We start from the raw sequence: 11,796 nt of genomic DNA, 5'->3' as shown, positions 1-11,796 counted from the left end.
CTAATTTTTAGTGGTAGGGAATTCCAGAGGGTTCTATACATTCAGAGCTGTAATGGACCAAACCTCTCAAATCTTGGATATCACCAAGAGGGTATCTCCTGATGAATGCAGCAACCAAGAAGGCTGGTAGAGGAACAGGGGAGCTCTTAAATGGATCATAATCCTAAACTTATGTGTGTCCGTCTCTCTGTGTTATACATCCCACCCTCCTAGTGCCACTCAGAGCAGCTCAAATAATACCATATAAAATTATACATTCAATAAACAAATACAGAAGCAGAGACCATAGATAAAACAAACTTTAAACAAAACAAACATCAGGCAAAAGCCTGCCTCTCTAGATGGACAAAAGACATCTAGAGAGTAGACCACAATTTAGCGTTGTACTTGCTGGGACTATTCTGGAGCAAGGCACTGGCAATTCCAGCACAAGACTCTTAATTCTCAATGTTTGCCTTAACCTCTAAATATGTTACCTTCTGTTTCTTCAGCTAGAGCTCAGATAACAGTTTATGAAGTGCCATACTGTAGCTAGCTATCATATGACATGACTGGTTTGTACCAGTGATAGGTCTTGCATGTGGAAATGCAAAGCCACCATATGCTACTGGGTTGGCTGTTAAAGGCCTTTCAAAATATTGTGAAACGTTTATTTGAAAAAATATTAATTTCTTCTATTATAGATGGAAAAGCACTTTGAAAAATGGCAGTTGTGACTATTTGGTAGTAAACTTGCTGGTAGTCAGGACTGCATATGAATGACTAAGCCTCAGTCCTTTGTGAAAATATATCTTCCCATTAGATCAATACAATTTGAAACATTTCTGTGTAAGGAATTTCGTCATAATGCTACAGGGTGAATCACCAGTCTGTAGTCTCAGCTGGTAGCACAAGGTTTGCCATGTGGAAGGCCCAAGTATATGAGTGATCTTTGCTCCTCAAGACTAGCCGAAGGGTAAATATAGAATCTTACACTTGTTTTTCTTTTTAAAAAATAATTATTGAGAAAGTATACAAGTACAAGATAGCTATAGCATACATTGAATATACAAGTACATATAACGTGTACACAAACACACACACAATCATTTAGATAAGAACCATATGATAGAGGAATTTTATCAAAACATAAAACGGTCAACAGCCTCATGGGATCATACAAGAAGTTTAAAATAAAGTTGGTCTCCATATGAAGCAGTGGTCCTCTGATCAGCAGTTAGTTTAATTAATTTAAGAAGATCTCCCAGTTAGGCAGCTTGAATCTCATTGTATTCCATGGGATAGAAAAAGTCTAACTGTGCACAGGATTGCAGCTGCAGGAACACTACAGCAGGGCTTCTTATTTTGCACTCTTGTATTATTAATACATTTATTATTTTTTAAAACATCACTGTCAACACTAGACACTAGTATTTTTTAAACACTATAAACACAAAAACACTAAAAACTCTTACACTTGTTAGTATATTTTAAACAACAACAACACAGCAACACTTAAAAACCAACAGATTGAGATAAGAACAAATGTTTTTAAAAAATAGAAATTACATTCAAATGCTCTAGGTTTATTTTTAATTTAAGCAGTTTATTTCCTAGGAGTAGCACAATGGACTATAGACACACTCATCCTCAACTTTTCGCATCATCCAATATTAAATAAATGAAAACCTTGAGTCAGACATATTAAAGTGATAAAAGATGCCAACTCTTATGAGATGTCTCAGCATCTTTCTTTGGAACAACTAGTGTTTGATCTGTGTAGAGAGTAATCTTTCAAATTATGCAGAACTTTTTCTTGAGCTTTAATGTACAGAGAAGTTTCCTGTCTTACAGGAGAAAGAAGTAAGAGTGCATTCACTATACATTCAATTGAGCTACACATAGGCCTGCTGGTATAATTCAAATTACAAACAATTCCAGGGGAGCAATTAAAGCTGCAATCCTATACCCACTTACCTGGGAGTGAACCTCACTGAAATCAATGTGACTTTCTTCTAAATAAATAGAATTGTACTATAAGAGTTAAGGCAGGCATGCCTGTATCTTCTGTACCATTTAGACCTTGAAAACCAGAAAACAAAAAATACTAGCACAGGCCTGTACAATTGCAACTTCTTCAGTGTCTATGCACTCTTTTGGAGGTATTCAACACCCATTGTTTGGAATGCCTTTTCCAACATTTTTATGGGAACATCTTTCTAAGGCCACCCTTACCCATCAAAAGTGGTGATGAAGAATAGGCGAATCATTGCATCTCTGAATTCCAAGGCAAATGGTAGAGTTGGAACCCATTTTTCTAGTCTATTGTTACAGCCAGTATTTTTGAGATTCCTTCATTGCTATGAATTGCTGGAAGAGTGAAAGACTTGTGTGCTGTTGCTACTGATTTCAGGAAGGAGGAAGAGGAGGAGATAAGGATTCGATTACAGAAACAGAGAAAAGAAAGACACTGGAGGAAGATAAATGGGGAGAACGGAAAATTGGGTTGCAGAAAGATTTCCTAGTGGAGAAAGAAAAAAGGTAATAGAACTGGGATTGCAGAGATATGTTTAAATGCAGATAGAATAGAGTGTGTCATGGGTACTCATAAAAAGGGATAACAGGTGCAGTGAAATCTATTTTGGGGGAAGCAAAGTAGATAAGAGTTGGGGGGTTATTGTGTTGGGGGGTTATTGTTATTTGACTATATTTTAAAACTGATTTAGGTACTGTTTGGGCAAGCAAAAAACACACATAGCTAACAGATATGAGGTGCAGAGAGACCTGTACTGGTGCAGAGAGAAAAAGAGAAAGTAACTGAGAAATAGGGCAGCAGAGATACCTGTAATAGATAAGAAAAATAGGTACCTGAATAGGTAAGAAAAAAGCAGGTGTAACAGAGAGGAGAGTACAGGAAAAGAGTAGGTTTTATAAGGAGGAATGAGAAAACAAATATTACAGAGAAAAGGAAAAAGGTTAACAGAGAGATTTGTAAAGATGCAGAAAGGAAAAAGAGGGCGCTCTAAGGAGCATCCGAGGGCATCATTAACAGAACATGGGTTGTGGGGGGACGGACCAAACATTGCCAGCACAGCTATTCAAAAGTAAGTTCCATTGAGTTCAATAGAACTTATTTCCAAGTAGAGTGCAGCCTTTGTCAACAGTGCAGCAAAAAAACCATTCCTTTTTTAATCAGGTGAGTTAAATATTAAAGTAGCGTTTCTCAGAGTGATTTGAGTTGTAACTCCTAGACTAGCATGACTGTTCGGTGTAACTGTTGTATTCAGAAGAAGGAATTTTGGCAGATACAGTTTTTCTCATTTCTGTAGCACTGCCATGATAAAACACATTTCTGTTTTTCTCCATAACTATTAAAATACATCTGTGACAAGTAGAGCAGTCTTGTGTTCAGGGTCTGAGCACTTGCGTAGACACATTTTTCCTACATGGAAAATGTATAAGTATCAGAAATAATGTGCAACCTGTGTCTGTGGTCATGTATGACTATTGCCTACAAGTACATTTCAACATAGACTTTTCTCAGGGCTATTTTTTGCAAAGTACATTCATGTACAATCATCACAAGCCTAGCTGTCTATATGCATATGGTACATTATTTCTTATACAGAAACGTTTTTCACACACACAAACATCTTTGCTGCCAAGTTAATATGACTGCTAGCCTGCACTTAATCACTAGGTTGGTTTTTAAGGGTTAAAAATCTGTAATTGGATTACTAACACTTCAACTAGATTTCTATTTGATGACTTTAAGTATCTGAGCTCCAATCTTAGGCATGCTTACAATGCTGTTCTATGCATGTGTAGTGTAGTGGCTGGGCTGTTGGACTGGAGTCGGGAGATCCAGGTTCTGGTCTCCACTCGGCCATGGAGGTGAGTTTGGGCCAGTTGCAGACTCTCAGCCCAACCTACCTCACAGGGTTGTTGTGAGGATAAAATGGAGAGGAGGAGGATGTACACCGCCTTGGGTTCATTGGAGGGGGGGGGGAAAGGCGGGGTATAAATGCAATAATAAATGTCTATTGGGAAGTAAGTCCCATGGAGCTCAATAGGACTTGCTCTCAGGTAAGTGTCTGTAGCAGCCTTCTCCAACCTGGTGTCCTACAGATGTTTACAGCAGAACAGCCATCAGCATGGCCTGGGTGATGGGAGTTGTAGTCCAAAACATCTGGCAGGCCCCAGGTTGGAAAAGGTGAATGTCTAGGACTGTTGCCTTAGTAAGGAGGTGTAAACCCTACTGACATTTTAAATCAATGTGCATAGGATTGGGCTGCTATTGTTTAATTCGTCACTGATGCGAAAGCCGAGCCGAAGAAGACAGGCAAGTAACGCGGCCTACTATTGGTCGGGAAGCCCAGCAAGACTGGGAGGAGATAGCTTCCAGCCGGCAGATGCCTGCGCGCACTGGTAGGAAAGATGTGGGGTGGTTTTGCGCGGCTGGGCCGGACAGCCTTTGTTTTACTTACACAGCGGACATCACTGCGGGCGAACGGCGGCGGGCGAGGGGCGAGCCAGTTGGCCTGGACCCGCCGGAAGAGCTTCCTTCTGAGACCGGAGTTGGCGGTAGGCGATGGTCCTCTCTGCAGTTCAGGCTGTAAGTGCCCCGAGGTGGGTGGGGAGAGATACGACGGGTCCGTGGTGGGCGTGTTTGGAGGGGGGAGTTTCCCTACTCTCTCGGTCGCTGTACGCAAGCTGCAGCATCCTCTGAAATCATGGCGAAATTATTTTGTTTCGTTACACTCTGATCTTACACTAATTTTTATTTTTAATGCCATTTATTTTATGTTCGTAAAGGAAGCTCCCAGTGGACGGATCAGATCCCTTCTTTCTTAACTTCAGCAATTCTGCAGCATTAGGTGCCCCTTGACCATTCACACTGTGCCCCCTAACCCAATTACTTAATAGCAGTTGATAAGAGGGGCATATCTTGGTGATGTGTTTAGGATTAAGAACTATTCTAGTCTCTAGAGACCAGCATACTAGATCTAGGTCCAAATTCCAAGGTGTGTCTGTGGCTTGGGCGAAGTTGCTGTGCTATCTTTCAGCCTCAGTTCTTCACCTGTAAAAGTGGAATAAAAATGAATGTCACACCTGAAGAAAGGTATAAAGAATGTTGTATATATGGACATGTTAAGAAGTGGCAGATCAGTGATTTATTTCAATTATTTCTAAATTGGCAGGGAAATGATGAGAACATACCTGAGTGTTATAGCAACGTCAGCAGCACTAATGATCTGTTGATGGGACTAGTGAGGCTTGAACAGGATCTACTGCTTTAAAATGGCTTTTAACAGTAGTGACAACTGTTGGGGCCCAAGACACACGCCATATACAGTTTTCAAACCGTTTTCAAAGTGTCATATCCTGCTTGGTGTAGATCTGGCCATTCCAGAGTTAAGCTAGTGCACACTCAGTAAGAGGCATGTTTGAAATGAATATGAGCATCAGGTACAAAGGAAAATAGGGTTCATGTATATATTTAAGTTATAAGAAAAGCAGGGATAAACATACACAGTCTCTAGTAGCATATGTATCCTTATTTGGTAGGCCAGTTGGCAACTATTATGGAGTTAGAATTGGTTCATACAACTGCATAGTGAAGGTCAGTGCTTCTGGCTACTAACAAAAGTTAGATAATGCACAGTGTCTGCTTTGCTTGATGTTCTCACCGATAAGAAACGCTCCTTTCTTTGCTGGGAGAAACTTTCTTTCCTGCCAAGAACTTAACCCACCTCCCATTCTCTACCTTGGTAAAGGAAGGGAAGTGTGTGCGTATCTTGTGACAGTCAGTCTGAAACTCAGTGAGACAAGCCCTATAAGATCGGCCTGCTACTGGTTCTTATCTGAGAGTGAGAGGCGCATCAACTGCTCAGGAAACAGCCCTGAGATGATGCCCATGCAACACCAATTGAGGGGAGTGTGTAAGCTTTTCTTTTCTTTTATTAACTGCATCCATTTTCTATCAATAAACTACAACATTATTTCACACAAGTGGATTTGAGTCACTTTGATACCTTCGAAACCGTTTAATGTGGTTCCTGGCTGGATCAGGCACTAGGATTAAGACAAAGCTGCACTTGTTGAAATTATTGCTTGTATGTAACTACTATAGACGAAGACACCCAGAGTTCTTCTAGATGAAGGGTTCATAGTGCAACAAATCTAAAAGCATTGTGCAATTATTCCATCTTTTCCTTCTTGACTGGTTTTTGGTTGTTGTAGTAACAAAGCCATGGGAAAGCACAGAAAGATTAAAATGGAAAATGACTTTGTCTGGGGCCCTGTTCTGTGAATGAGGCAGAGTGATTACACAATAAAAGCCTTGTCTACCAGCACCTCCATCTGATGACCTTAAAAATGGGATACATTGAGCTTTAAATGAGCAATTTATAGCGCACTCGTTACTGGCTACTCATGGATGTTCGAGGATCCTTTTGATGACGCAGTCAGCCTCTTGTGTGTCTCCTGCTCATTTTCTCAGTTTTACCGTCACAAAATAAACCTCAGAAAACCAGACTCTTCTGAGGTTGTGCTATAAAATGCCCACTAGAGGGTTCTGTCCTATTGAAATGTACAGGCCACTTGATCATTGCTCTCTTCTCTGTGTAATTGTGCTCATTTCAAATGCAGAAGAGAACCAGGGAGAAAGCGATGGTAAGGAAACACAATCCCCCCCTTCTGAAGAGACCCATTGAGTTCATTAGCAGGAATGTGTTTCTGTGTGCATGTAGTAAGTGCATTAATGGTAGGGACAGAAGTCTCACTACTTCGTGCTGTCTGAATGTGCAGGGGAAAGGAGATACAGGGGAACGTTGTTCATTACCATTTCTGTGCTGAGGTCTGCTTGCTAGTCAAGAGAGAAGTCTGAGGAAGCAAGAAGGCAAGCACTACTGTGGATGGAGACGTGTGTAAATAAGTTTGTTTCATCTGGACCATCACCATGGTGAAATGCAGACATTTTTACATCCCAGTGCTGAAATATTTGAGACCAAAAACACCTTATTCACAGAAGTGTCCCATTGGTTAAATCCAATGCTGTGAGCCAACATCCACTTACGCCTTCATGCTCTCCTCCTCATGCAGCCCCCTGCCTATGTCCCAAGTCTGCTCCAGAGGGCTAGAGGACCCTCTAAAATAAATTTGGAACACATGCAGGGCAGTAGGGGGAGAAGGTTTCTGTTCCACTGATGGATAGCCAGCACTGGATACAATCCATAGAGTTCAGTGACTCTCAAGTAAGTGTGTGTAGAAGTGTAGCCTTACTGGATCTTCTGTCTCTGCTCTAATGCCCTCTCAAGTGGGCAATGCTTGAAGTAAAAGTTTTAAAAGTGGGATGCTTTCAAAGTGGAACAAAAAAAAGTGGGATGATTAAACCAGACCAGCTTATTTCTGCCACTCCATTTGAGCACTAATTCTGGGTGGGAAATGGCTTTTCCTCACTGCAAAATATTGTGGGCACTTCTGTATGGCAAAGCCCACGTGCAACATTCACGTGAATAGATTACCAATGAATTTAGTCCCTAGGACTATATAAAACACACAGCCCTAAAAACAAAGTGACTTCTTTTTTGTAAAGGGGCCTGAGAAACAAATGAGAGTAGGAGGTGTCCAGAAGACACCAAGATTATTTAATCTTCACCTGGTGACCTGCAAAGTGATCACATAAATTTCCCCAATGGGTGCTTCCAGCAGAAACTGTTATCATGCCAACATCCTGGCTCATTCTGTTTTTTTCTCTTTCCCTTGGAAAATCTGGTATGGAAGAAAAGATGGATTAGCTGCACAATGTCTTCTTGTTCGCGCTAGGACCCCTCCATCTCGAAGCACCTTAAGATGCCTGTACAATGGTCCTTCTCTTAGGGAGAGAAAAGAAATATGTAAAACTGTAATTAGGGAAGTCGGGATTTTGTTTACCCCTTTTAATGCTTTTCTAAATTGGCTTTTAACTGGGAAATGTAGTAATGGAATCACTAGAGTAAACTGGTGTCTCAATTACCAAATTAGAATTTGCAGTACTGCTTATTGTGGTGGTTTTTCCCCCGCCATTACAGATCTAAACCCCGAAAGAGTGATCATTTGCCACTTTTGCAGTTCTGAAGATCTTAATATTGCTTACAAAGAATTCAAGGACTTGCTGGAATCAAAGGCCATTTTGCTTATTGATGTTAGAGAGAAACGGGAAATTCAAGAATATGGGAAAATCCCTGGATCCATCAGCATTCCATGTAAGTTACAACACCTGCTGGTCCTGAGCAGGGAAAGGGGGAAACAGAAGGGTAGCTGGTTCAATGCTTTCACAAAGGTCAAGTCATATGTAACAGGAGATGCATATGATTCACTCACAATTTGATTATATATTATGATACTTTATGATACTGGATTTGATTACATGAGATACTGGATTTAATTACGTGTGATACTTTATCTTATTTCATGATGTTTTGTCACAGAGCAAACAAACTCAATCAGTAGTGGATCTTGATTTTTTTTGCAGTGCGTGAGGTTGTGGAGGCTTTACAGATGGACCCAGAACATTTTAAAGAAAGATACAATCAAGATATGCCTTCTAAATCAGACCATTTAGTCTTTTCCTGTCTGGGAGGCGTGAGAAGCAGCCAAGCTCTGGCTGCTGCAAAGTCTCTGGGTTTCCACAGGTGAGTATAACACCATTGGGAGGACTATAACACAGATCAATTTTCTTGGTAAAAAGAACAGAAGTAGCATATAAAAATTGTTTTAGGGTAGACTTAAAGCAGAGATGGTAGTCAATGAAGAGAACATATAGTACATCCTTTGATAGTCTACTCTTGAAGTGCAGCTAATCAGTGGGTGAAATTCAAAATGCGTGTGCTTAGAATAGACCCATTGAAATGACTAACTTAAGTCCTGTTTATTTGAATGGGTCTACTCTAAGTAAGACTTACACTGGATTTTACCCATCAGCTTTTGCTCCATAGACCTCATCTTTGTTTCTGAGTTAAGTTAGAAGAGTCTGAAGTCTTGTTTCTGAAGATCTAGGCCTCACACAAATGAAGTGAGCTGGAACTCTTGTCACCAACCATTCAACATTTTACACCATCCCTGAATCTTTCGTGATTACAGTTGAAAGCAGCTGAACTAATTATTATGCAATTCACCATAGCTGTAGCAGGGCCGGTCAAACAAGTGCAATTTCTTTCTTTCTTTTACTAGTTGTTTAACTGGTTTAATTGTACTTTGGAATGCCACAGGTATTTCATTTGAGGGAAGCTATCAGAACAAAAATGAACATTCTTGTGCATGTAGGCTGATAGCAAATCACCTGAATGGTCTGCTCTGAAAACAAGAGGTGAAAAGGGTATCTTAAGGGAATCCTAAGTAATCTTGCCTAGACAAGCGATTTTGGGTTGGTCAGCCGTATAGGAATGACATAGAAATGCAACACAAAGTAACTGTAGTTCTTCATGAGTAACTGTTTAATTGAATAAAGTTGAATAATGTGGGCTTTGCTGCTTTCCTCAGTACTGCCTTCAAGGGGCATAAGTCCTTCGTGGTAATATACTATCCATCAGAAAGTTTGGCATCTGATTTTCCTGTAAAGAGTTGTTTTGATTGGCTCAATTCAGATGATTATCCAAAGCAAATAATTTGCTTCCTTTGGGTGAAATAGTACATTAGAAATGCTGGTACATTAGAAATGTTGTCCTCACTTGCGTGTATAAGCAAGGAGTAGAAGAAGTATAAACCTAAGGCTCATTCACAATGTTTATATTCATGGTTTAGAGAATGTCAGAATTAAGCCATTCATGCAAAAATTGAGTAATGCAATTCATGCATTTACTGTAATTGCACTACAAATAGTCAAGAAACCAGTCCAGCCAAGTTCAGAACTTAAAGCTGCAGTTCTGTTCATGCCTATTTGGGTGAGCCCCATTGAACTTTAGTGGAATCTGTCATGCCCCCATGGTAAACTCAACTGATGGGTATCCTCACTATCTATAGTTGTACTGCCCTTATTAAATGGGAAATTATTAGAAAAACAAAATGGTATCAAGCTACTAGTTATGAACAAAGCCTTTCCTCTAATACTTGAAAATATCTCCACTTTTCTAGGAGAAAGAATATTGACTGGTAAACAACTGATTCAGGACAATGTGTTGTATCCATGTTCAATAGGTCCACTCTGAGTAGTAGTAACATTGGATACAACCCAATTAATAGACTCACAATGTTTAGGCAAGACAAACTTTGGATTTTTAGTGAAGACAACATTGTGTAAAAGTCAGTAAATACTTGAATTTCCAGTACTTTACACTTCCCAAAATAGGTATGCTTTCTTCAGTTGGGTGTGACACTGGTAAATATATTAGATCTTCCTTGAGGGGAAATAAAATGAAATTGCCAGCTGACATTTTATATCTTTTCTCTTTGAAACAAACCTCAGTTGCAATTGAAGGACACAAGGCAATGCATTATGCTACACTGTCACTTTTTCTACAATCTACACAGATTTTTTTATTGAAACCTTCAGTCTTTATCTTAAGCTGTTGTTAGGCAACAGAAATCAGAATTTAAAATTTTCTACTTTACTAGCATTTGTCTGCAGCCCAGAAAGGTTGAAGTAGTGCAATATGATTTTGAACTAGTTTGGTTTGAGTTTTAGATGCTTTTTGCTTGATATCAAAAACATTTTAAGTCAACAGTAGTGCATCTGCTTTGAAAAATAAGATATTGGCTTAGGATTTTGTGGTTCATGCTGTTTGTGGACATTGTGAAAGATCCTTTGTCCCCTCATTTAAAAGATAATTGCTGCACCAGCACAGCAGATAAGAATTTGCCTTTGGATGTGAAAGGTTAACATCACTGCACAATTATGAGCTCACTGAGTGGCTCCAGGCCAAATCTGAATCTCCCCTTGATCTTACCAGTGTGCTGTAGTGAGATAACAAAAATAAACTATAAAATACATTATACAATAAGAAAAGTTACAGAAGTTGACTTATGTGCTTTCAGAGCTCAGCATTATGGTGGTGGCTTCGAAGAATGGGCAAAGTATGAATCTTCAGGGGGAAAATGACTTCTGGGATTATTCAGCATCCTGAAACTGTACAGGGCAATGCCTAGCATCCCTTATCTTAATGTTCTATGCACATTGAGAACTTTTTTATGTCTTAAGACAGCAAGAAATAATTTATGCTTGTTTCCAGTATTTATTCTGACTTTTCAACATTATGGAAATCTTTTTCAAAGATCCTGAAAGTTTGAAAAATTCCCTCTTAAATAAAGTTCTTTAACTTAAGAAGTTTGCAGTGGATCATTCTGCTAGTTTAACCATAGTAATTCTTTGTTTCTCTTAACAGTGGAATGGATTTTGCCTTTAAATATATTAGGTTGGAATCAGATTTTGTCAATCTTAAATTGGAACCATTGAAATCAATGAGACTTAAGTTAATCATGGCTACCTTGAGTCTACTCTAACATTGACTAAGGCCGTTTCTACACCTGCCTCTTTTCCAGGGATCATTCTTGTGCATGCAGATGACACACAGGGGATCCTGGGAGCAGGCAGGGACAATCCCTCCATTTGCCTGGCATAATCCTTAGGTGTAGAAAGTCTATATCCAACCCATTGGAACTGAATTTTGTGTGGGATCTCTTTAGTCATGATCTCAAATGATTTTTTTGTATTCTAAAACTAGTAATTAGATAAGTCAGCAAGGAAAATATATTGCCTCAAACAACTTTAATTGACGTGAAATGAAGATCAAATGTTTAGCCAGTGTTTCAGCCCTTGAGAAGTTGTTTACAGCTGGATTA

At 39.5% G+C, this 11,796-nt stretch overlaps 1 protein-coding gene across 1 annotated transcript; it reads left to right on the top strand.

Annotated features, from left to right (window-relative positions):
* The first annotated feature begins 4,416 nt into the window (after window positions 1-4,416).
* TSTD3 (thiosulfate sulfurtransferase like domain containing 3) lies at window positions 4,417-11,452 on the top strand. The gene is made up of 4 exons (XM_063125462.1): window positions 4,417-4,594; window positions 8,052-8,225; window positions 8,495-8,654; window positions 10,993-11,452. Exons 1-4 carry the CDS (start codon window positions 4,417-4,419, stop codon window positions 11,054-11,056), a joined length of 576 nt encoding a protein of 191 aa, XP_062981532.1. The 3' UTR covers window positions 11,057-11,452.
* The last annotated feature ends 344 nt before the right edge of the window (window positions 11,453-11,796 follow it).

Source organism: Elgaria multicarinata, chromosome 4, assembly GCF_023053635.1.
Source record: "Elgaria multicarinata webbii isolate HBS135686 ecotype San Diego chromosome 4, rElgMul1.1.pri, whole genome shotgun sequence".
Taxonomy (NCBI): Eukaryota; Metazoa; Chordata; class Lepidosauria; order Squamata; family Anguidae; genus Elgaria; species Elgaria multicarinata.
Note: the sequence above shows the minus strand (reverse complement) of the source record. Positions and strands in the feature narration are given on the sequence as shown.